We start from the raw sequence: 26,012 nt of genomic DNA on the forward strand, positions 1-26,012 counted from the left end.
GTGTTTTCCTATACTGAATAAAGTAAGATTACTATTTTAGTTTAGTGCAAACTGACTTCAGTCCAAAGACATACCAACCATACCACTCCTTGATTTTTAGTCACTACTTACCAAGTGTATTTTAAAAGAAATAGAGGCAACTACACTTTTCTATATGCGTATAAAGAACAGCAAACACCTGACAGCTAGCATGCTGTTCTAGTCTACATCAACAAAACTTGTCGATATACAAATCGTGTTTTGGTCATGCAGCACAGACCCATCCTCAAAAACAATCTGTCTTTTAACTCAGCCAGTCTAGGACAGAGGAGCGCTGTGCCAGATTTCAACAGGTCATCCTGGCCACTCCGTACTCCAGGCTGACAATAGCGGGCTCAGCTTTGGAAAGCTCTTCCATCAATTCACTGTAGCGATTGTCCGCTGTGTTGCTGCCCTCTATAGTTCTTACAGCATCATTCAAAGGGATCAGAGGCTGGTCCTTCTTGAAGCACGGAGGGCTTTTCAGCATCACGGGTGCAGGACGAGCAGAGTGCTGACGTTCTTTCAGAAGGACTGCATCTGACTGCCCTCTCTTCTGCTTTATTTTCTGAAATAGAGAATAGTTACTAACAGTAAGCACCACTGACATGCTGGTGACATTCTGGCTTGAATGCAGATGAACGTACTTTTGCCCACCAACTCAACTTCTGCAGAACCCTGAATACAGCCTGGACTAGATATGTAACAAGGTAAGTGTTACAGCACTGGGTAAGCCAGCATTTTTCTACAGTTTACAACAGATGCAACAAGCACTGTATGCTTACAAACAGCAGCTGAGCAGAAGAGAGAAAGCTGCTTGTTAGCTCATAATGAAGGAGAAATACTTTCAGGCTTGTCCCTTGTCTGATTGCTGTTAGGACAGAAATACATTTTGGAGTACAAACAGAGGCTTCAATACTAACAGCAAGCAAGGAGCTTGCAGCAGAAAAGGAGTCTTTCACAGAGAGAAAACACAGTGTCATAAGCCTTTATATCCTTCCTTACATTCTTCCTAAAAACTTCCTACAAGACTTAGAAAGTAGATAGAGAAAGACCTACTCTGAAAGCACAGAGCAAGAGAAGAGGGAAGATCTGGCCAGGGTGTTTTTTTGTTTTGTTTTTTTAATTCAAGCTGTCCCACTGGTAACTGACAATTTTAAATAGTTCTTTTTTCTTCTTATTGATGTCTTCATGCTCCATTACAACCTACACTAAATCCAGAAGACTTCACTGTCTTTAACATAAACTTTTTTGAAGATGGAGATAGCAGCAGAACGTCTATGAAAGTATTTTAAATCCATTCAGGTGAGAAATGCCTGTGTGAAGTTCACACCTTTCAACAAGATTCTAGAAAAATGAAGTTTCCATTCTGCTTCGTCTTAAATTTTCACTTTCATTCATCAATTATATAACACAATTTAAATAGATAAAATTAACTCTATTTCAAGTCTTAGTTAAGATACCTGAATTCATTATATTAGGTAGAATTAATTTCATAAAAACATCCCCCTCCTCCCCACAAACACAACACAATATATAGAAGTGTTATCCTTTCAAGCAACCAAAATAAATACAACCCTAATTTCATACTGCACAGCAGAAGGCAGCAGTAACAATCAGCTCCTTCTGGGACACAAGCACTACGGAGAAAAGATGATAAAAACCAAAAATTAGCTCACCCCTTCTGACAACTGGTGATGGTTTGAGAGGAATGCTGTCTCTATCCAGAGAGGTACTGCTCCCTTGGCTGCTAAAACTTCAATGAGGGTGAGGAGGGGCAGACCCAGGGTCCACTCCTTCCAGTCACTCAGGTGCCTTACTTGCACTTGAGCTCCCTGGATTAGCCATACCTTCTCACCTGGTGCTCATCCATTGGTCCAAGCCATGACCTGACAACTCTACTGCACGTACATTAGAAATGTTTTTGAATTGAAGAGAAATTGTTTTGGAGTTTCGCTCATTAACTGGCATAAAACTGCATCAGTTATACACCATTCATTAATCCACAGCAGAATCAGGTGAGATGTTCTGTTCAGTCCTCCCTGACTGTTTACTGTAGCAGACCAACAGTCACAGAAACCTTGTCTCTGTGTAATGCTTACTTGCAGACAAGAGTAAATCCAATGTATAAATCCCATAGTTAAGGTGACTTAAAGTTCTATGCATCTGCACATCAAGTTAAGGAAAGAAGGACTGATTAGGGCCTCCTGTTTTAGTAGCTACTGCCGAAATAAAACATTTTTAGCCTATTTAGTTTATCACCACAGTCTGCACCTATGATGAGTGCCTGGCATCTGAGGTAAGTTCCACAGGTTTAACCTATACTACACCACCTCCAGCTTTGCTTTGGTAGTAAAGCAGTTTTATAATTTATTTTGCCTTGCCAAAGAACTATATCATGTATTTAAGAGCATAGAAGCATACAGTGGAAGGTGAATTCAAAACTATGTAGAACAAGTACTGGGACACAGAATAACAACATTCATATAAAAGCTAGTGCATTATTACAGGCTTTATACATGAATTTGAAGAACAAATCACAGGTAAATACACTTATTCTGTAATACTTACAGCTTCCAGTTGTTTAATGTCTTCTTCCAGTTGTTTATTTTGTTCACTCATGTCCATGATGAGGTCATACACAGACTGCCTGGGATGCATGCTTCGATCAAACTGATGGTACATATTTCTCCAAAACCTGCATATAGCAGACAATTTTAACTATGTGTAATATAAACAAAATTGAAGAAAAGTACAGTATGTAGTTCTAACTTACTTGAAATTGAATGACACAGTATTAGGCTCCAAAAGAGTTAGATTCGGAGAAAAACTTGGTTTATACAGAGGATTCTGATATTTCTTTTGTTCATCTAGAAGGAAAGGCCACAGGGAGTATGTCTTCTCTTTTAACCTTAAGGCAACAAGAGATCAAATCAAGACACTGACTGTAAGTAAAAAACAGAAGCTATTCAACACAGAAAATCCATCTTCGATTATTCTTTAAATAAGTTAAAAGAAAAAATTAAAAGTACTTTAATTCAAAATTTGTAAGTTGAACTTATGCCTGTCATATGCTAATGTTGGACAAAAGTATCAGTTATAGAAGAAATAGTGCTGTGCAAGTTTTTCCTCATTGCAACAAATGCCTTTTAAATACTTACAGACGAAAATGAGATGTTGAAAACTTTCCAGAAGTTTTCCAACTGAAAGCATTGAGACATCATATCAATACTTCCAAGAGTAATTACTGTCAGTCAGAAAGGCAAACAATTCTAAAGCTGCCTGAAAACAGAGTAGGGGAAGCAATGAGGTGATGCTTCCGACTTAAGCGTACCCATTTTTAGAAAAAAGGAGGGAGAAAGATGCCTTGACTTCCCCTACAAAAGATGAGCAAGGGATTTTCTCCCAGTTGTATCAAAAGAAGCATTCAGCTTGCAAAAGCATGGAAAGCACTGCTGCTCTTCACCACACTTCAACATCACTGCCTATCCTGCCAGTTTAATTTAGAGCGCAATAGAGAAGATTCACAGAAGTTCTCATTCTGCCAGAACAAACAAGCAGACACAATGCATCTGCTTACTTCAGTTCTTCTCGTTCCTTTTGGCAGTTTCCAAGGAAGTTCCCAAACTGGCACGAGTGGACATGTTCATGGATCTGAAGGAGGAAAGCTTCGTTGTACTCAAAGGCCTGTGGGAACTGCTCAGTCAGATTCCACACACTCTCTAAAAACTGAGTGAACACTGGGGAGATCTCTTTGGGATCACCATCCAACTGACAGCACCTGGAACGTGAACAGATGCACCGGTTTGAGTTGGCAACTGAGAACAAGTGCAACTATGGTTTTTTAACTACAGCATGTTAATTTGACACAACTCTTGGTTTGGAGACTGAAGACCTCACTTTGACAACTGGGACAATTCAACACCTGATGATACAAAGAGCTCTGTTTTTAACCTGCCCTGATCACACACAACTTCTACAAAAGTGAGAGTTATTTCATCATCAAAAGTAAGGATAAATGCAAATCCAAGCATGTAAGAACAAGGCAACAGTGACTTATGCCTGCAATAAAACAGCTACTCAATAGGTATTTAATTAAATAACAATACACAAAGTGCAATGTCTACTTACTGCTTACTCACTGCAAGTTTTTTAGCAACAATACAGTAGCTTAAAATGCACAAGCAGTTTTCTCCTTTTTTTCTTTAATACACATGCCAAAGTATTAGAGCAAAATGCTGTCACTCTTGTTTGTAATATTTGTCACTCATTTCACTATACACGTTCCTGAACATCAGAAGAGCAAACTACCTGTCAGAGAACTTGTGCCCGAAAGAAATCCAGTCTTTCTCTATCAAGACCTAGAGGGTAAAAAACACAAAACAACTAATGCAAAATTTTACTAAGTCTTGTATCCACAGAATTAACTTCAACAGATTATCAATGTACTGTAGTTTAAATCTGACTCAATTTAATCACAGTAGGAGCAATTGTGTATCACTTCATAGCTCCTTCATTTCCTATATTTCTTTCCTACATGAGATGTGCAAGTCATATTTCTAAAATTAGTAAAAAGAGCTGAACAGGCTGACAATCAGAAACCTACTGTTAAAGCAGACACACTTTAAGCACGTGAATACTACACAGTTTCACACCTAAGTGGAGTCACATAAACAAATTATCAATTTACAAAAAATTAACTGCTGCGTATGGGAAAAAGTTTAGTATTGCACTCCTGCTACTATGATTTTCATAAAATCACACAATACCATCTTAACATGATAGCAGTAAAACTGCTAATATCAACACTAGCTTGTTTTATCACTCCAGTTGTAATATCAGGCACTAAAAAGTGCAGAGGACTGATTCCTCATTGCAGAAGGTTTCCCAAAACTTTACATCAAAAGTGAGGACTAAAGATAAAATAAATGATTAGATTAGGTCCTTAAAGATTACAGACATTCCCACTATCCATAAATAGTTCATCCACCAATTCCTTCTCACTCCAGCTTTTGTGGCTTGTATTCATTACAGGCTAACTGCCACAAATAATACATGGAACACAATTTGCGTGTTAACTCAAGTGCTTCCATGACACCAAGCCATGTCAAACACACAGCTGATCTTCCTACTGGGAAGTTTTAAATAGCCACACTAAAATCCTTCACTCCTCTCATGAGGAAGATGAAGTACTTCAGGTTGCTAAAATATGTCCAGGGTCTCTATGCTGCTGTTCGGAGGGGATGTCATTCAGATTTCAGTGATATTGATTTGGGACAAATAATGAAAGTGCATAGCTGCTAGAAATTTAGTCTATTTATCTCATAAGCACTTCAGAATCCCTGTATTTCATAGGTAAGTGCTTTGTTATTTTAGATCGAAGAGGCAGTTGTTACATTTCTGCAGGGTGCCTGAAACAATCTGCTATTTGTATTTCAGTCTCTTAGGTTATTTTAAACGCACAGTGCTTCCCCACTGTAAACTATTTCTAACACAAATTCTGCAAAAATGATTCTATATTTGTAATCAGAAAAAAAAAAAAACAAACATCACTTCAGTTACTCTGAAGTTACACTTCAGTTACACTTCACCTCCACGCAAACATTTTACATTCTTTGATTTACCAAGGAACAATTCAACAATATGACAGCTTCCTTACCATGAACCCCTTGATTGTTCTGTAATAGGAATCTAACAAGAGAGCTCCAAGAGAACAAACTTGGGACGTCCTATCCCAGCCATCTGAGCAGTGCACTAACACACTGGCGCTCTCAACCGCTACTGCCTGCAAGACATTTGTTTCCTTAGTGAATGCTCTGTTGTTTGCATTGTTCAGACATAACTCAGCAAATACATACAAAAGCTGTATTTATCCAAAACTCACAGCACTGTCTATTTTATTTCACACAGCAAGAAAAATATTATGGGAGAAGTTATTAGGTTAGATATTAGGAGGAAGATTTCCACACAGAGGGTGGTGACACACTGGAACAGGTTGCCCAAGGAGGTTGTGGATGCTCCATCCCTGGAGGCATTCTGGATGTGGCTCTGGGCAGCCTGGTCTGGTGGTTGGCAACCCTGCACATAGCAGGGGGTTGAAACTCGATGATCTTTGAGGTCTTCAACGCACGCCAGTCAAAGAAAGAAAGCTATTTCAAACCATTCCCTCTTTGTGAAGAAAAGAAACAGTATTTGCAGGGCTTTATATGTTAGACAATATTATAGCAAGCCAACCTGCCTTCAAACAAAAGCAGCACACAAAGTACCTTGACTAGGAAGACAGCAGCATCCAAAACAGCTTTGATATGACGCAGCCATCCAGAACTCTCCAAACCAGACAAGAAGTCATTGACAGACAAACCCTTTGTGCCACTGACTGAAAGAAAATGAGATGAGAAAGCTGTAAGCAGTTGCAGCTCCAACATCCTGCAATGGAAAGAGTGCATTCAGCAGTATGAAATTATTTTTCTGTGTTCTAAGTTGATTTGACATCTCTTTTAGGAAACCACCACTCAAATGATTAAGAGAAAGGCAGTACAAAGTTTTTTGTTTTTTGTTTTTTTTTATCCAAAACTCTACTCCACAGAATTGAGCAATGACAAGTAATGAGAATAAGACCTTCATGCGTATCTGATGAACCATTCAAAGCAAATACACCGGTTACCCCAGCAGGGAGCTGGTAACCATTATCCTATCCAGAAAGGGACACAAATAAGAGCTTCCCAGAAATACTTAGACATTATTACTAGCACTAACAGAGTAACCGCAGCCAAAGAGCAGATACAGTTTAAGCAGTCAGGATGTGTTTCATCACCCTCACTGGTCTGCCAAGAACAAAGCGAGCGCAACACAAGGAGAAAGTGATGAACTAAAAACCACGCAGATTTTGTCTGCCTCCAGAACTTACATACTACAATACTGACTGATGTTCGCCATTCTCCCACAGCGCACTTTGATCCCACAGCAGTAAGACCAACGAGGGAGAAGAGCTCAAATTAAAGGCAAGCTGCTACAGTGTAACAGCTTGAGGCACAGAGGTAGACCAGACATTTTCTCACAGGGATGTTGCCAGTTTAGAAATGAGATATATGACCTAGTCCTTTCAGGACATCGAGCATCTACCAAATGTAGAAACCGATTTTTTACTAGCCCTTTAGCACATGATTTCAAACACCACAGTTGCATTATTATCTAAACACAATTGGAATTTACCACTGACACACCTTCATCTATCTGTGTGTGATACTTAAAGATAATACCTGAAATTGAAATCTACATAAATACCTGACAGAGGAAAGCTAATTTTATGCCAAGCTATTTATGATCCCAAATTAAAAACAAGACAATACTGTAGCTGAAAGTTAGTAGTGGAGGCACTTCTACGGCAGTTATAAAATAACCTTTATCTCTGAACTGGGAGGAAATGAGTCAGCAGGAGAAGTCAAGGACAAAATTCACCAAGTCACTGTGTGACGCAGTTCCATGTTCACACAAGCAATCTGATGTAATGAACACAAAGATCTCAAAAACAAAAACAACCCAACAACAATAAAACTGCCTTCTGGAGCTTCTATTCACCCACATGTTTTTTAGCTTTCAGTTACACAAGTTTTGATATACTCCCTATTGCTCAGGAGGACTCAATGCCAGCTGCTGCTGAACGTTATAACAAAGACAAGTTTTCAAGTAGTAACAAATTCCCAAGTAATGCAGCATCTTTTCTAAAGCCCACACGACTTCCTTAACTACAAGAAAAGAGCTAGCAAAGCACAGTACAGTGAAATAACAGAACACTGGTATGCTCCTGGATACAAGACCTAATTTTAAGGGGCAGCCTATAAACATCAGTAAAATCAGGAAAAAGCATCTCAGTTTTCTGTGGTCTTTGAAAAAATAAAGTAGTATAATTAGGCAAAAGTTTTGCTTCAGAAAAATCACCCACATAACAGCGGAGCAATCGGAGAACTACCAGATACTTCCAAGTTGCTGACACTAACAGTTTGTGAAAAACTCTCTCTACCTGTGTTTATACATATCTGTTAAACCACAACAGCACATAAGTAGCTCCACCACTCCGGGATAAAGTAAAAACGTCCCCCCAAAAATCTAGAAAGCCAAACATCTGCAAGGAACAGACTGGACAGAGAAAGCAATACCTGCAGGCATTATTCATGACTTCACACCCCTACATCCTGCAGCTTAAGGCTTAAAGCCTTAAGCTGTTAGGAACAAAATAAAGAGGTATCCAGCCCTCAATTTCCTTTCACCCAGATATTTCTGTCAAAACAAGCTTTTGATCAGCATTTTCAGTTTGGAAAAAATACTTTGTCTGGTATCTTGTGTTTCCAAACTCCTATCGTTTCATAACTCAAGGCAAAAACAAAAACAAAAAACATACGCAAAGAACCAATAATTAATTTCCTATTTTTGTAGATTAACACAGACATTTTATATTACTAAGGGGTGAAACAAAGAAACTGCATTAAGGACTTTGTGCTAAACAATCATTTCCACTCCCTTAAGCTTCCCAAAAGAGTAAAAGATTGTTTTCGGCACCATTAAGTAGTTTACCTACTCCACAATAACTATTCTGTAAGACAATTTTGGCTATAGGGATCCCATCATAAAGACATGCCCTGCAGGCATATGGGCCCAAGGGACTACTTTGTTCCATTACACGTTTGTCCTTACACTCAGGCTGCAGTGGCATCACAAGTTGACTGGATCCTGCAGTCAGAACCTGGTGGCTGAAGCACGGTAAATTAAGATAGGACATTTTTTAGCAAAGAACCACCCCACAACACTCCATGTAACTTTCAAAACACTTGCTTAATACACTTCCACCACCATCAACATATATGCAGCAGATCACAGAAGCTATTACTTTCCCTCCAAACATATGAACTGAGCTGTTAATGCAGAAAACTTAATGCCTTTTTGCTTATCTGCATGCAAACTTCTCAGGCGTGCAATAGTATATTTTCAAATGAATATGCAAAGGTCAATGTTTTGTTTAATAGAACAGCACAGACACAAATATCGTCTATGCAAAGAATCTTCAATCAGTGTTGCAGAGATAGACTGTCTGCCCATTGGGAGAGCAGTCATCACAGTCTTAAGTCCACACTTCAGATGGCTATCTTAGAGGAGCTTGTTCCACTGTATAGAGGACCTTTAAAGCAGCAGCTGAATCAGAAAAACAGACTGAAAAGCCCCCTAACATGCTCCATTAGAGAATGATGTTGTCAAAGATGCTGTCTTACATTCCACTTGCAAGCAAACGTCTTCACAACCCTTTCACTAGATTATGAAGGAAGTCAGGCAGACAAAGAGCTTAGGATCAGAAACACGCTGAAAGCAGAACAGTTGTTTGTTATAAATAAAACCGAGTACAGTCCCAGTTAGAAAGACCTGAAAGAATAGGGTCACTGGTATCACACTGTTGATTAGAGAACATTCAGTTCAGCGTATCTAGAAGAAAGCCCAAACACAGAAGTTAAATGGTGCCTTCCTCATTCGAAGTTATGAATCTCTCACAGCATTTCCTTCCAGATCACCTTACTAACACCCTATTTCTACAGAGGTCTATAAGGTTACTTACTGCATGCCTCTCTAAGTTTTCAAAGTCCTTCCTGCCACTAAAGATGCATATTTCATATTTTCCCTGAAAGACATAATTCCATTCCCCTCTTCTCTTCCCTTTCCAGTATTCCAAGAGGTAACCAGTAATAGTATCTTTGCCTTAGGAACAGCACTTGAAAGTGTAGAGGAAATCCAGGACAGCCACTCCATCATCTTAAACAGCTTCAGGTTTTAAATTTCCCTATTGAAAGAAGCTACTAACAGACACCCTTGAAAGTCAACAAGACTTAGTTGAGAAGATTCATGGTGCAATTCGGATTAAAACTCTCTGGACAGGAACTTGGTACAAATACCAGTAACAAAAAGCTACCAGGAAGTATTTTGCCTCTACTGCTCCTACATAAAAAGTAGAGTTTAATGTATTCAGAGAACAGCAGCAGTTAGATTAAACAATCCAAGAGATCATAGATTTCCAGTCATTTGTCTTACTGCTGTTATGTAGGGCTTTCTAAAATCTGGAAACACCTCACTTCAACAATCCCTCTCCTTCAGATCTAGTGGATCTCAAAGAAAGCCTGAAGGGACAAAGATAGCAACATTCAAAAGCAAGCAAGCTCTTACTGCAAAGTTTGTTTGGCAACAAAAACAGATGGAGGAATCCACAATGACAATCTAAAAAAAAAACATCTACTTACAGACCAGCTGAACAGAGCTGGAACAACTGTGTCCATTTACCCCAAATCCTGAATTAGAGAACAACTGCACAACTGTTGAGACATTTTGTTGTTGTTGTTCAATTTACAGAAACCAATTCTTCACACAAGTTCAAATGCAAAAAATATTCCATCCTTGTGGAAATGTATTATTAAAGAAAAATATATCGTAAGGATCTGTTGCTAGGATGCTACATCAAGTGAAAACAAAGTCTAAAGCTTTACTGTGAGGCATATGCTCATATCACTTCATTATGGAGGAGCAGTACCTTAAAATAAACCAACATTTATGAGCTAGTTCTCTGGAACTGAAGAGATTTGCAAGAAATAAGGATTACCCCATACTTCCAAAAAAATTGAAGTTCAGGCTCATACTGCTCATCTTTCCCTTCAATAAAGTGTACGCAGGAATAACCACAAAAATACATAATCAAAGCTCAAGTAATATTTCACATAGAATGCCTGAGAAATAGGTTAGCAGTAGATACAGGCTCGATGAAAATGAAGAAAGGCCACACCACTGGCCTGTAAAATTTCTTGACCAAAATAGCCAGAACATCTTCACTAAGAGAGACAAGTGTAAGCCTTCCCCATCTGGAAATACAAGGATAATTCTAGAAGGGAAGTGCTTATATATACGCACACTATTAGTCACGCTTGTACGTCTGATTTCTGCCACTGTACTCTAATTACAGCATTAATATTCCACCAAGTGTCTTAGATTTGTTTTCAGCTGATTACCTTAGTAAAACATTAAGGAAACTAATTAGAAAAATAGCATTAACATAGATTTCTGCCTCACTGCTTTCACCATACTGTGAACTGGGTCACTTGTTTTCCACTCCCCTCCATTCCCTTCTACCAAACATTCTGTAAGATGCATCTACAAGCATAGAAGTGGTTTGCCAAGACAAAGAGTTCAAGTTTTGTACAAACCATAGTTACTCTGAGTTCTGCACAAGTAAGTCCCTTGAACTATTAGTGTTCCATAAAGAAAGATGCACGTATATACACAAACCATTTTATTACATACATATTCACATACCTCTACGTACATACACATGTATACTCAGAAAAGAGAAGTCTTTCCCATAAGTCACTGACACAGTAATTAAGTTCACTCAACATAGGTGCCACTCAGTTCTTCCTTCAAAGTAAAATCATTCACTGTGTTTACAGTTTAACAGTAAGGGCTTAAGGTAGCACACTACAGAACAGAACACAGTCAGCTGGTGCTAAACGTGAAGCTTGGATAAGAATGCTGAAATCTCAATACAGTTTAAGCTATTGTTAAGTATATCAGAAGAAAACTGATTTTATTTTCATAAATGCTGTTATAGTACAGTTAGAACATACCTTCCAGAAGTTTTTGTAAGCTGGACCTCATCACATGAATATTTTCAATTCCAACAAACTGGAACCTAATGTTAGAATAGTTGTCTTCATTTTCATAGCCCTTCCCAGCAGCTCTGTTTGCCATCGCATTAAGCTAAGAAAACAAAATTGAAGTATTGAAAGTCAGCACTCAAAATGTCGAATTAGGATCTAAGATTATGCAATTACAGTGGAATACACTGGGTAAAAAACACACTAGAGCACATACCATGAATCATAAAAAACTAACAGTTTGTTAAACATTTAAGTACAAGAAAAGTGTAGTACACAGAAAGTAAATCTACATTCAAAGTGACACGTCTGAACAACGCTTTTGAGATTTTCCTATTCTCTCCTCCTATTTTATTCTCCCTCCTATTTTATTATGTTGGCCCACGACATCAGAGGCAGATGTCAGTTGTATGGCAGTAGAGGCTAAACATTCCCACCAACACTCTGTTATATGTTACTGCTGTGTCACAGGTGGCAGCAGAGGGGCAGGTTGACAAAACGGTGCCTGACATGGAAGTGCGTACGAAGCAAAGGTGTGCTACTGAATTTCTCCACATGGAAAAAAATGCACTCACTGATATTTGCTGAGCATTTCTGGAGACCAAATAGTGGATGTGAGTACAGTGAGGTGGTATGTGGCACATTTCAGCAGTGGTAACAGTGTGAGAAGCAAGACACATTCTGGATAGCCATGCAGATTTTTTATTTTTAGATAAGTGCAGCATGCAGGCTCTTGTTTATCACCAGCAAAAATGCATAGGTAATGGTGGTGCCTAACTGAAGAATAGTTTTGTAGGTGAGTGTTGTTATTCTCTTTCTATCTGTTGTAGTTCCCATGGAAATAAATAGGAAGCATTACTTTCTGAGGGACCTCCAGGTGAAATGATTCTATGTGGAAGACCTTCAAGTTCAAGTCCAACCATCAACTTGATCACATACATGTGTTTTGACTTATTTAGGAAGGCAAGTGCTTAATCACTGGAATATTGATGCTCATCCTTACCTTTAAGGAATAGCCAATATAGTCATATTTAATGTGTAACTTGGAAGGATTAAGAGTTATCTCAGTACTCCTCTAACATGCAGGAAGAGAGGCTGTTCTGTAGCCCTACATACCTTTGGCCTGGTGTCCATAACATACATGTAACGATTTGAAGGATTTGCTTTACTGATTGCTTGCAACATGTGTTCATCTTCCAGGCACCTGGCACTGAAGCCTGAGAGAGGTTGGCTGCATCTGCAGATTGCAGCCTACAAGAGGAAACAAACAATAGGTTAACATCAGTTTAATATCAGTAGTTGAAAACACTTCCCATGAGTTCAAGAAGACTCTAAACAATTTTATTTGGCAGATAACCATACTGATAGGTATTTCAACCTGCAGATTTTAAAACAGATACAGCCTACAATTTAAACCTAAAGTTTTATCAAAACATTTTTTCCAGACCTACCCACAGGGGCAAGGTACTGGTTTACTTAATGAACTTCAACTGCAAAAATTCAATAAGTATAGGCTAAGAAATTAGAAAGAAGCACATCAGTATCTCAATAAAGCAAATTTCTCTTGATATGAAAAATGACAGTTAGTTTTACTACTTTATGTATGGTTTTACTGTTGCAAGTATATGTTACAGTCTGACGTAGTTCCCACCACCTCACTTTTGACAATCTATTGCCCTTGTGAGGGTATTAGGCACATTTTCCAATTAGTAATCATCTTCAGACATATCCACTAATTCAGTATTTATCATTCAAAAATTCTTCCACTCACCAAGGTGAAAATCCTGCTCTCCCTTCAAAGATACACCTATCTACAGACAAGCAGAAGTTGCTTCGTACCTCTGTCTACTCAATCTTGCAAAAAAACCTTACTTTTCACTCCCTAGCTCACTTTTCTCTTTGCAAATTACTCCTTACAGGATAAATTATATTCTTTGGAAGGTTTTCTTCCCCCTTGCCTATTTTGAAAAAGCAGACTTTATTCTCAATTTATCGAGAACTTGACAAAAATCTATCTTCAGTTGGTCTTATGTTCAGTTTCTGAAAGCTTAAATAGATTCAACTGATTACTGAAGGATTTCTGTTAAACTGGCTTAGCTTAATTCAGCATCTTGTTAGACGCTACTGATGTCAGCCCTACTTAAGGTTATCATGAGTTATACTGTTCTAATTCAAGTCAGTCTACTTACTTGCTCACTTACCCTGAACTACCAGCAAATGTTGAGAAATACTTTTCAGACCACTTGTATTAAGAAAACAGGCCATACCTTTTTATCTTTATGATAGTAGGACAACACTGGGAATCTTCCTTTGCTTCTGAACTTGGAGCTACCAACGATTATGGGTTTGCTTGCAGTTCTGGGAACATAAAGTTCTCTAGGATAGGTTTCACAGATCTGAAAGATACAGGTACGTTTGAAACACACACACACACACACACACACACATATATATAAGCACAGATCTCTAACTAGGTACAAAGTCCTACACTAGTTTAGTTGCACCCAGTTTTGTGAGCAGTTAAAGGAAAACTCCAACATAGTTTCTCTATATACATGCAAGCCTCTCTGAAGAGAAAAATCTAGCCAAAAAGGTATAAAGTAAGGTCAAATTGACAACAAATCACTGCTGGAAAGCATTGCTATATCGGCATTCACCTTAAGAATACAATTTTTTGGTAGAACTGTTGAGAATGTGTTTCAAATAAGTTATAGAAGCTATTCCCATCATTTTTTAAAGTTGCAGACTACAGAGAAAGGCAAAATCTATTCTGGGAAGCAGCTGTTCCACCAGAGCCATCATCTACCACATCCAGCACTGCAGATCCTAGAGTCCCTCTCTCAGTTAAGAGCGGAGAGCAAAACTGCAGAGCACCTGAATCACTGGGGCTGGACTTCAAACAATTAAGTCTACACAAACAATTCCAAAGAACATATGCATCCATGCACACATACTCTGAGTGAGGCCTTTTAAAATAAACTTGAGTTGTGAGACTGACTACACAGTAAACTGTGAGTTGTGAGAGTGATTACTGATTAAGGAATAAACTCTTTCCACCTGGAAGTTCCTTGCTTGTACTGCAAGCCAAGTGAATTCATAGAATTAGAGTGCCTTCTATTGGACCAGAGCCAGAGAATAAAGCACAAAACAGACAGCAGAATATTTTTTCCACTACAACCCTTACCTTATAATCACGATTTGCATCGGACAACTGCCAGTAATCATTTGGCACTCCCATTCTCTTATATTCTTCTGCTAGATCAATAAGCTGCCAGCCTTTGGCTTGCTCAGATTCATTTTGCTTTGGATTATAGGAGAAGGCATACAGATCTTCATATTTTGCTAAAAGGTGAAGAAAAATAAGATTGTGTAATGAGCTGTCCCCAAAAATGGGGGGTAAAAATGGTAACGCCGTTGACAAAGCGTGAATTGAAGAAGAATCAAAGAATGATCTGGATTGGAAGGAACCTTAAACCTCTCCAGTCCCAACCCCCTGATGCAGGCAGGAACACCTCCCACTCAATCACACTGCCTGGGGTCACCACCCAACACTTTCAGAGCCTCTCTGGGCAGCCCGTGCCTCACCATCCTCATAATGAAGAATTTCACCCTAATACCCAGTATTTCCCCTCTTTTAGTTTAAAAGCATCAAATTTCAGGCTTCATGATTCTCAGACGTTAGAGTTAATAGATATTTGGCACTTCTAAGATATTTGTTCTGCAACATCTGTACAGTTAACAGACAATGCCAGTCACAGGTAGGTTATACAAACCGTCCTGGAAGAACAGGCTTTATTTCAGTAGGGACATTTGTGAAGTCACACCAATGGGCAAAGAATGAAGACTAATAAAACAGCTTATTATTAGAAAAAGCTTCACGCAAGCTGGAAGAGCAGACATCATCTTTAGAGGTGAAAAAGCAAATAAATCTACTGAACATTAAAAGCAATGTTAAAGTTCTCTTTAAACTGAGAAAGCTTTCAAAAATATTTTCTAACATTTCTCTTACACACCACTCATGTATGACACAACTTTACATTGTTCTAAATACTTAGAAGTGCAGAAGGCCGCACTAAGTGACAGGAGACTCTTAAAACTAATTGATACTGTTATTTTAGCATCAAAACTTCAGCTTTTTAAAGTTGCATTAAATCAGTAACATTAATACTTCTTTAGTAGCATTTAACCTATGGAACACATCAACTTAAAGAGACTATATGTGTTTATATTCATAATTAATGATAACACTTGAAATGCAGAATCTACAGGAATGCTGCATTCTACTGGACAACATCAGGGAGCTACAAATGCCAGACAACACAGCAGCTTCTGAGTTTGTGTACAGATCAATACTTCATTAATAACATTTTACATATTGAACTTTTTTAGTACACATTTCTCAAAAACAAAACCCACACATGGAATTTTTCTCATCAACTTACTACCCAGGCACATTTCACAAAGTCTTTTGCAGTTAGAAGCCTCACCTGTTTTTGACAGCTGCAGTAAGGAGTTATAGATGTCATGACAATCTCTCTCTCTGGGAACAACAAAGTGGACTATTCTGAAGTTCTTACATTGGATGACAAGGGGGCAGCCAGAAGTAGTCAAGGGAAGCTTTTCCACTGCAGCAATGTGATGATGTAATATCTAGGGCATATAAGAGCTCACAGTGTTAAGCTTGCTGGTGAAAAATGAGAACAGCATAGTGTATTCAAGATCAGAGATAAGAGAGATTAAACTCGGCTGAATATGGATTTTAATTAGATTTGTCAACGTTACAGTTATATAAAAAATATATTTAGAAGAATGAACCCAATTCTGGCATTCTTTCCTCATATTTTGAAGTGTCACCTTATATTAAAATACAAAAACAAACAAAACAAAGACATAATACATATCCTTCTAAACACAGAAATCAAGAAGTAGAACTCCACGGGAGTAATTTCTACAGCTCTGCTAACTGAACAGCTCATTTGGACCTCACCTAATTGGATACAAGTTGTTTGACTTCCTTGGTATATTTTAATAGATCTAGAGGAACGTACTTCCTTGTGCTTCACGGAATTGTGAAATAAGTCAGAGAAAGTAGCAACATATGGAAGATAGTGAAAACTTTAGAATTACAATATTTAGCATTGTTTGCCTGTTGGTGCAGTTAACATTTAATATTTTGTGCATCAGTCATCTACTTACATCAGCTTTCTAACATTCAAGCCAGGAGTATGATTTCAAATCACTGACAGGGACAAGAGAAACCTCTCCTGTACTATTATTGCACTACTATTGCACTGTTATTGCCCTATCACTGTACTATTGCCCAAGGAGGCTGTGGATGCCCCATCCCTGCAGGCATTCAAGGCCAGGCTGGATGTGGCTCTGGGCAGCCTGGTCTGCTGGTTGGCGACCCTGCATATAGCAGGGGGTTGAAACTTGATGATCATTGTGGTCCTTTTCAACCCAGGCCATTCCATGATTCTATGATTATCCATTGCGTTTTTGTAGACATGACAGTCTTATCTAAGTGACTGTCAACTGCTTTTGCAAAAGACTGTCACAGGGATGGGATCTGTGCTAAATCCACAGAAAGTCTGGGAAATGAGAAAGTAATGACTGCACAATCCTGGGAAGAAAGCCACAGATAATTGCCTCAACTGAACAAGACCTTCTCAACAGCTTTTCAGTTACTTCACAAAGCAATCATCTTCTCCTCATAAATATTGATCAGAATTAGTTATCTGAAAACTATGCTGCCAATTACGCATTTATAAAAAGAATATACTCTGAAGAGAGACATCATTATGATTATACTTGATAGTTGCATTATCATTGCATAAATGCAATATTCAAAGTACAGGTTTAATATCACTGAAGTAAGACCTTTAAAGCCGTGCACAAGCAGGCACAAACAAGGCTTCTGAAGTTCTCCCCACCATCTCCTTTCATCAAAGGATAACAATTAATAGTAATACTACACAAAATTGTACCCTGTATCCAAGAAAATATCACTGAAAAAACTATTTTTTTTGTCTTGAAAACACCAGATAACACCTGTCTGCCTAGGTGCTAGAAATTCCACTTGCAGAAAAAACTGCAGAGCATGCCCAGGGAAATGAGATTTTATCCTGGAGAAGCACAGACTGGAAGGCAATGACCTCAGGTAGCTGTGCTACAGTGGAAGCCAGAACTTGATGCACACACGTGCCACCAGGGAACTGGGAAGAAAAACTAGTGGGAATTATCGTACTTGGCCTGTACTGTGTTGGTCACAGTCATCAAGGAGCTGCAGTCCCTCAGAATTCTTTCATTCTAAAGATGAACAACACTCTGAAAAAGCACACAGGATCACCAAACCTAACTCATTGGATTTTGCTGTCTCATTTAACCCAGGCAGGATCTGATATGATAAAGGTAATACAGAAACTTTAAACCTCAAGCTCAAGTTATCTAACGATCTCCCGCACCATCTGTGAGCTTCAGTGCAAGTCAGATGTAAAAAAAAACCAAACACCACACTACACATTTGGTCAGGAATACAAGTGAAGGCTATAGAGAAGAAACAACAGCAACTTCAAAACACGGAAAACTTTTCAACATCATGTATTTCAACTGCAAAAGCAGCATGCAAGAGTACAACCTAAGTTGTTAAGTTACTATGGTACCATGAACAAGAAGAGCATAGGGAATAATTAAACTCAGAGAAACATTTTAGTAAACAGAGTCAATGTTCAAGAAGAACAAACGCACCCGAAAAGCCCACACCTCTGAGCCAAGGGCACTTGTTATGCTTACCCAAGTCTCTCTCTGGTTTGCATCTATGAATAACAGGTGAGTTGCTGTAAGGTACAGAGTTCCTGTCAGAGACTTATTGCTGGTGCTGAACCTATCCAGTAATTTCACATGCTCTACCTGTAAGAAAAACGTGGCAGAAAGCAGAACTTAATATTTAGCTGCTGTGGTTATTTGCTAGTAAAGAGATCAGGGTGTTAGGTTTTTTTTAAAAAGCTGAATTTCTAAACATGGAAATTGCTGTATTTTATGGGAGCAACCTCATACATTAATCATCTTCTGTTGTTCACATCTCAGTACTGCATTAACAGCTCATCTCAGATACACACTTCTCCAAACAGCTGGCTGCACCCTCATCGCAGCTACAAAAATTATGCTCTCCTGACTTCTCTAACACTGCTTATATCATTCCCAACTTTAAAAGACTAAAAAACAACAATTTTTCCTAATAGATAAAGTAAGTAGAAATGCAAACATTATGAGAAATAGAAAAATATCTCCCAAAAAGGCAGGGACCATGCTCCTATTTAAAGTGAAGACACTTCAAGTTTGAATCCTCCAAGGACACACTTCTCCTGGTATTCCATCAACACTGTTTCAGAGCAAAGCGATTTTCAAATACCCTTCATCTTATCTGGTGCTGGTAACCTTAGTGACTCATTTGCTTTGTTTGAGGCAACCATTACATGATTCCAGAAAGGAGCTGGGTGAATGGCTTATCTCTATGCATTCCTGTATTTCTTGGCAGCACTGGCTCATTAGCACCAATTTAGAGCCCAAAGCTTGATGCTGCTGCACTACACTTGTACACTACACAGAGCTCTAAAGGCTTTCAACCAGCAAGATCAGCACCCAGATCCAAGTTCACATCTACAGCATTGATGTTAGGCAGGTCTCAATTTACATAATTTACATGTACAAACTTAATTATCTACTAAAAACACATGCAAATCACTAAAACCAAAAAAATTGCCAGTTCAGTTATTTATTGCAATCTAGCCAAGTCTAAATTTCTTTTTGAAAATTAAAGAAAAAATCCATGTAATGCATCCAAGAGGATGCAGGAAATGCAAGCATCAGCTCACAGCCCTTGCTACTACAATATTCTAGATTTGAAAGGCGAAAAAAAAAAAAAAAAGGAAGCTGCATATATCTGTAACTCAAAATACGTTGTGCTGCAATCAGCAATGTACTGATGCTTAGATACAGAGCACCATAATCAATACAGTAGAGTGCAAACATTGAAATTATTATCTGCAGATCTGCACTGCGCTCCCCAGCAAACTGACAAGCGCACAGAAACTGCTCCAGATGTGTTACAGTGATAAAGCCCACAGAATCCAAACGTGCAAAGTTCTCTTCCTCTCCATGTAACAATATGGTTCTTCCCTAGTTATGCCAGGACAGCATAAGTACTCCAACTCCTTAAAGCCTGCCAACTCTGAAGGCCAATTTCTAGATATACTTTACTTAAAGACAGTTTAAGAGCATTTTAGATACAGCCTCCATAGATGGTATGCTCAGCTAAACCTGACAGCCAGATTTAATGGGCACTCAGCTAAAAAAGCACACACCTGCTTCAGGGACATGTTTGCTTTTTTTAACTGTAAAGCTCCACAAATCCTTTGTTCAGTTTTGAAGAGAATGGATTCATAACAGACTGAAGATAGCTATAGAGTTTTAGCACATCTGCAAACAAGGTTCGCTTAAGGAAGCAGAAGAAATATTCTGGCAGTAACCAGCACTAACAAGTCAGTGATACAGATACCACATAATCAGATACCTTGCTAACATAACCCAATTCCTGTGAAAGAGAATAACCACACAGCTTGTTAGGACTGGGTGTTACAGAGTGAAGACAAAAATACAGAACTGTTTCAATGTAACAGATGAATTAGTAGAGAAAGGAAAGCTAAAATTCTCCCAGTCACAAGCAGTGCCCCCCAGGGCTCAGTACTGGGGCTGCTTCTATTTAACATCTTTGTTAACGACCTTGATGAGGGGATTGAGAGCACCCTCAGTAAGTTTGCAGATGACACCAAGTTGAGGGGGAGCGTTGATCTGCCTGAGGGGAGAAAGGCACTACTGAGGGACCTGGATAGACTGGATCGATGGGCCAAGGTAAACTGTATGACTTTCAGTAGGGCCAAGTGTCGGGTCCTGCATTTTGGTCACAACAACCCAGGTAACCCTAAAGGTGTGGGGAGGAGTGGCTGGAAAGCTGCCTGATGGAAAGGAACCTTGGTGCACTGATGGACAGTCGGCTGAATATGAGCCAGCAGTGTGCCCAGGTGGCCAAGAAGGCCAATGGCATCCTGGCTTGGATCAGGAATGGTGTGGTGAGCAGGACTAGGGAAGTCATCCTGCCCCTGTACTCGGCACTGGTGAGGCCTCACCTCGAGTGCTGTGTTCAGTTTTGGGCACCTCAGTACAGAAAGGACATGGAGGTGCTGGAGCAGGTCCAAAGGAGGGCAACAAGGCTTGTGCTCATACCTACATATGCACAGACCTCGTATGGCACATAGACTTTAGCAACTGTGCCTCCTGTAACTGAAACAATCACAATTATTACAAGTTAGCATGCGTGTATCTTAAACCACCTGGACATCCAAGAAACCATTAGCTTACACAAAGCTAAGCAAGCATGACAATTATAATCAAAAAGACAAGTTATTTTAGCCATGAAACCCATAGTTTTAAAGTGGATTAGGGGGGGAACAGTAGCCTTGCTAGAGGTCATCCTACAGTTTTATATATATGCATGTATGTATACATAAAAAGAAATAAGATGCATACGTTTTGTATCAAGTAACTCAGGTATTATTCCCTCGAAATTAAAAGCCATTTCCCTTGCAGTGATTATAAATTTACTGGACGTAAATATATGGAGAACGTGATGAAACACCCTACGAGCCCAGGCTGTAGTCAGGCTGCCAGGCTACAAACCGCCTGCTTAGCAAGCCCCGAAGCACCACAGAGAAAAAAGGCGGTCCTCACAGCAGACTTAGCAGTAAAAAAGAAAACAAAACACTGCTAAGCTATGACTCGGAAAGAGCTCAGACTATACATACGGATTTATACTATGTATTATTATAAAGGGGAGCAAAAGGATAAAAATAGAAACAAAAGGAGCCTCATAAAAAGGACAGCTCAGCCCGGGAGCCCACAGCGGGAAGCTGCGACCCTCACAGCGGCCCGACCGAGAGGCCCAGCAGCACTAAGCGCCCCAAAGGCGGGCGAAGAAGGAGGGAGGGAGGGAGGGAGAGATGGATGGAGGTAAGAGCTGCGGAGGAGGCACCGACGCCCTCACACATCGGCGAGGGAGGGACACGATGGGCCTGAACGAGCCCCGGTACCTCCCACAGGCGACTATCCCAACACCAGCAGCACCGTCACCCCTCCCGCGGTACCGGGTAGTACCTTGGTGGTGCGGATGTGCTCCATGACGGCCCTGAGCTGAACGCAGTGCGTGCTGCCGCCGGGCCGAGCCGGCCGTCACCTACTGCCGCTTCCGGGGCGGGGCGGGGCTGGGCGGAGCCTACCCTAACTGCTTGCAGCGCCCCCTAGCGGCGGGAGGGTGCGCGGTGTGCCTTCACCATTTGCTGCGCATGCGCCTTCAGGAGATAGTGCCATATGGGGGGCGTGAAGGCGGCTTGCATGGAGTTGCGGAGTGTTTCCTAATGTGATTGGTAGTGTTTCGCAGTGCTTCAGTGTGTCCTTGTGGGAGCAGCGGTCGGGGAAAAAGGGCATGGGAGTGCAGTTCTAGGAGTTGTGGAGCTCAGTGCTGGATGCAGAGCTTCTCCGGCAGCTGCTATTAGGGAGACTGTAGGAAAAAGGATCATTCCCTGGTTCCTTAGGCCTTGTGTGGAGCAGAATCAGAATCGTTGGGGTTGGAAACAATCATCCAGTCCAACCTCAACTCATCCCCCGCACCACATCCCACATCCCTCAGTGCCACAGCTTCACGTGGAGGTGACTGCAGCACCTCCCTGGGCAGCTGTGCCACTGCCTCTTTGTTCTTTCTGAGAATAATTTTTTCCTAATAATCAACCTGAGCCCGTCCTCCAAACTTCCACCCCATAGGGGCCCTTTTTGACACAACGCGTGCTGGCAAACAAGGAATTTTTAGTTTCAGGCTGCACTGAAGTAACAGTTATGCACCTCACAGCTGTGTGGGAGGCAGCACACAGAGCCCTGGTACCGTAATTAAATGATAAAGCAGCTTAAACAATGGACTGCACTGCCAGCTCAATTAAAAATAGCACAGTGTATAGGCTTTATACCGAATGAACTCATTTTATCCGCTTCTCAAACACCGAGCTTTCAGATGATTGAGCGATGATGCCTACAGGCCATCACACGTTATTAAAATCACGCCTTTAGCGAGCCCCGTTTCCCGTTATACCGACACGAGAGCAGCAGGCCGCTCGCTCTCCAGCGATTCTCGAGGAGCAAGGCCGGCAGCTCGGGGCGCTGCCTCTTTAAGAGCAGAAGGTGGCGGTACCGCCATCCCGTGGTGCATTGCGGCGGGCGCGCGGAGGGAGCGTGCTCTGTGGCTGCCCGTTCTCTTGCCGCCGCCCTCGCGTTTGGAGGCGTTACGGGGCGCCATGTGGCGCTGAGGGCAACAGCCGCTCCTCGGGAGGCCCCCGCAGCCCTGCCGGGACCCCGCCGCTGCCTGACGCTGTCTCTCGGCACCGCTCTGCCGCCGTTCCCGCCGCCGCCGCCGCCGCCGCCGCCGCCGCCATGTCTTCGGGTTTCTCCTTCGGCGCGGGCACCCTGGGCTCCGCGGCGGCCGCCGCCGCCGGAGCTGGAGGAGGAGGTGGGGGCGGTGGGTTCTCCTTCGGCACCACCGCGCCGAGGTAACGCGGCCTTTTCCCCCCGGCCCCCGTCGGCTGGCCCCTGTTGCCGGCCTTCCGGCCTGGCCCGCATGGGCCTCGGGGTGGGCGGGATGCGGGCAGGCAGGCAGCCTCGCGCTTGGGTCTGTCGGCGTTTTTCTGGCTGCAGCCCCGGCCCCGCCGACAGGACGGCCCTGGTGGCCGCGCGGCACCGCGTGCTGCGGCCCTTGGGCGCGGGGCTCCGTCCAGCCCTGTGCCCGCTGCGTTCGGGGAAACGGAGCGCCGCTGCTGTGCGCTGAGCTGCGCGGGGCTCTACTGGCGGAGCTCTGTGAGTTATAGCTGAGTGCGAGGGCTGGTTTGTTCTTTTCCGTGTGTGTGCTTGTGGATGTGTGAGTGCATACCATTTCTTCTCATCTCCTTGCTGCTATGCTTCTGCTGAAGTTTAGGATTGTTACGGTGGAACTTTGGAGCTTTCTCAGTATTTTGGAGTTCTTCCCAAATCTGAACGTGCCAAAATAGTTGCTGAACCATAAGTGAGCTACTTAGGACGTTAATCTGGAATGGGTATGTTTCAGAATGCCCGCCCCGGAGCAATGGTAGGAATTAGCAGCAGGAAGGGGATGGGGGATCTTCGTAGAATCCTTTGAGTTCAATCACCTTTAAGGCTCCCTTTCATTATCTGAGAGCGTCTTCTGGAGGTTGGTGGCACTGCCTGTGGGAAGGGGGCTGGACCTTGATGATCCTTGGGGTCCTGTCCAATCCAAGGCATGCTGTGATTCTGGGTTTAAAGGGCATTATTGCTGTTTGGAACCACTTATGGGAGAGGCAAGGCTTCAGTGTCTCTTCTGATGCCTTAGTTGTCCCGTCGTCATAGATTCATGATATATTTCTGCATATTCTTTCCTCTACAATAAAGCTTTTGTTGGCTTTGTTAAGAATTTTTCCAAGTTTCTTTTGTCCCATACCTGTTTAATACTGAGTTCCTATGAGTAAAACGAGACAGTCCAAAATTTTTTTATTCCAAACCATTATTTTAATTGTACTGTCATAATTGAGGACTTCTTTTGTCTGGTTGATGGAGTTAGTACAAACTTCCTGTAGCACTTAAATGTATTTATAGGTGTTTATTTTTTTGCTATTCTATCTTGCTTTTTTATCTGTTTGAAAAAATAAAGTAAGCATATAACAGATGCTAATTAATAGTAAAGATGTGCTTGGCACTTTTATTCGTAACTTCATTTCTACAAGTAGGCTGAGTCTTCAGGGCATTTGGTCAGGGAGCATCGCAGAAGCCTTTTTACTGTTGGGTGGTAAATGAAAGAATCTTGAGCATCCCTATGGGGTGGTTTACTTGAAAATGCGTTTAAGACTTGAAGAAGCTGATTCTCTTCTCTGCAGGGCTGAAGGGCAATATTGCCAGGTGCTGGGGGAAAGAGGGGTTTTGTTCTGTTTTCTAATCATAGGTATTACTGATCACAGTGATCAGTCACGGTTTATATTCTTGTGTCTTAAGGAGTATGGTATGGCAGCCCATGTAATTCCTGTGTTAAATCTCTAGCAGTTCCAATGCTTTATCTATCAGTGTATTCCATATCCAGCTTTAGCCCGGTACGGTGCTTTGTGAGGCAGTCTGATGTGGGTGACAATCCTGCCTATGCCAGGGGTTGGAGCTGGGTGGACTGGAAGGTCCCTGCCGGTCTAAGCCATTCTACGACTTGTTTTAGCTCCAAAGTCTGAGTTTTCCTTTGGAGCCACCATGTCAAAGTGATGCCTTCCATCTATGGGCATCCCTGTGGTCCATGCTTTCCTGTGCTGCTGTTGGTTTGCCTCTATGTTTTGGCTTAAACTTTGTTTATTTTTAAATTTCTCCGTATTTACTGTCATGTTTGGTTTTCATTTTCCCCATAATGCTAAGCTGTATCAGTTGCACCTTAGCTTTCTTCTACTGGAATGCAGGGACTAGGAAAAAAGTCATAGAAAAATCATCCTTTTCTGTAGTAGGAAAAAATGAGAAACAAGCTCTTAGCAAGTGAGAGAAGCACCGTGTTGTATATTCAGGTTGATAAACAATTAGGATGTGCTGCTACAGTTTGGCATCTTGAAATTCTGAGAGGAAAAAAAAGCTGAAGGCTACAAAGCTGGACAATTATTTGTCTTTTGTCTTCCTCAACTTCTTGGCCTCTCTTTCTGAGTTACTTACCTTTAAGGATGACTCGCATATAGGCTTTGAACTTGAACCACTTTACAGGATCAGTTGTGTGGGTATTTCCAAGACCCAAAGTGTAGAAACCTGTGTCAGCCTTCTTAAGGATTAACTCTTGTGATTAATGTGTTGGGCACAGGAGCCGTGCTCGTACCGAAAGAGAGGAGGTGAGGAAATAGAGGATATTAAACATCCAAAACTTAAAACAATCGGTAAAGATTGTTACGTTGAAGTCCAAACTGTGCTTTATTTCATTGCTACTGTTGTACTCTATGCCAGATGGCTCAGTTGAAAGAAACTTGTGTAGTTTATCAAGAGGTCTGCCTGTGGGAGCTGGAAGTTACTATAAAGAAATCATTCACATAGCTTTTCATCAATTAAGAACCAGAATTTTGTGATCTTAGATTAATGTGGCTGCTAGTACCTGTCACTTCACAGGTTAGAGATAATCATCATTATTGTATTCCCCATATGTTCTGTGCAGTA

At 41.1% G+C, this 26,012-nt stretch overlaps 2 protein-coding genes across 9 annotated transcripts in view; one reads left to right on the forward strand and one right to left on the reverse strand.

Annotated features, from left to right (window-relative positions):
- Positions 1-325: 325 nt before the first annotated feature.
- Positions 326-21,932, reverse strand: MTMR6 (myotubularin related protein 6; the record flags this gene model as incomplete). 6 transcript variants are annotated; one of them, XM_079539892.1, is made up of 14 exons in its annotated part: positions 326-586; positions 2,590-2,716; positions 2,795-2,929; positions 3,599-3,799; positions 4,330-4,379; positions 5,678-5,803; positions 6,285-6,394; positions 11,670-11,802; positions 12,816-12,950; positions 13,967-14,095; positions 14,884-14,981; positions 16,187-16,349; positions 18,492-18,608; positions 21,909-21,932. In XM_079539892.1, the coding sequence occupies 14 exons, from the start codon at positions 21,930-21,932 to the stop codon at positions 326-328; spliced, it is 1,809 nt and encodes a 602-aa protein (XP_079396018.1). The 6 variants fall into 6 exon arrangements, with proteins under 6 accessions (XP_079396018.1, XP_079396017.1, XP_079396020.1 ...); XM_079539891.1 differs by having other exon boundaries at positions 14,884-15,041; XM_079539894.1 differs by lacking the exon at positions 13,967-14,095 and having other exon boundaries at positions 14,884-15,041.
- Positions 21,933-23,231: 1,299 nt separating this feature from the next.
- Positions 23,232-26,012, forward strand: part of NUP58 (nucleoporin 58) — a gene marked incomplete at both ends in the record, with an annotated part of 36,338 nt that continues 33,557 nt past the window's right edge. For all 3 annotated transcript variants that reach the window (XM_079549636.1, XM_079549638.1, XM_079549637.1), the window contains one exon: positions 23,232-23,347. In XM_079549636.1, coding sequence (XP_079405762.1) covers positions 23,232-23,347 — 116 coding nt within the window. The remainder of the gene's footprint in view (positions 23,348-26,012) is intronic.

This window comes from Tetrao urogallus (assembly GCF_951394365.1).
Source record: "Tetrao urogallus genome assembly, chromosome: 1".
In the NCBI taxonomy this organism is placed as follows: Eukaryota; Metazoa; Chordata; class Aves; order Galliformes; family Phasianidae; genus Tetrao; species Tetrao urogallus.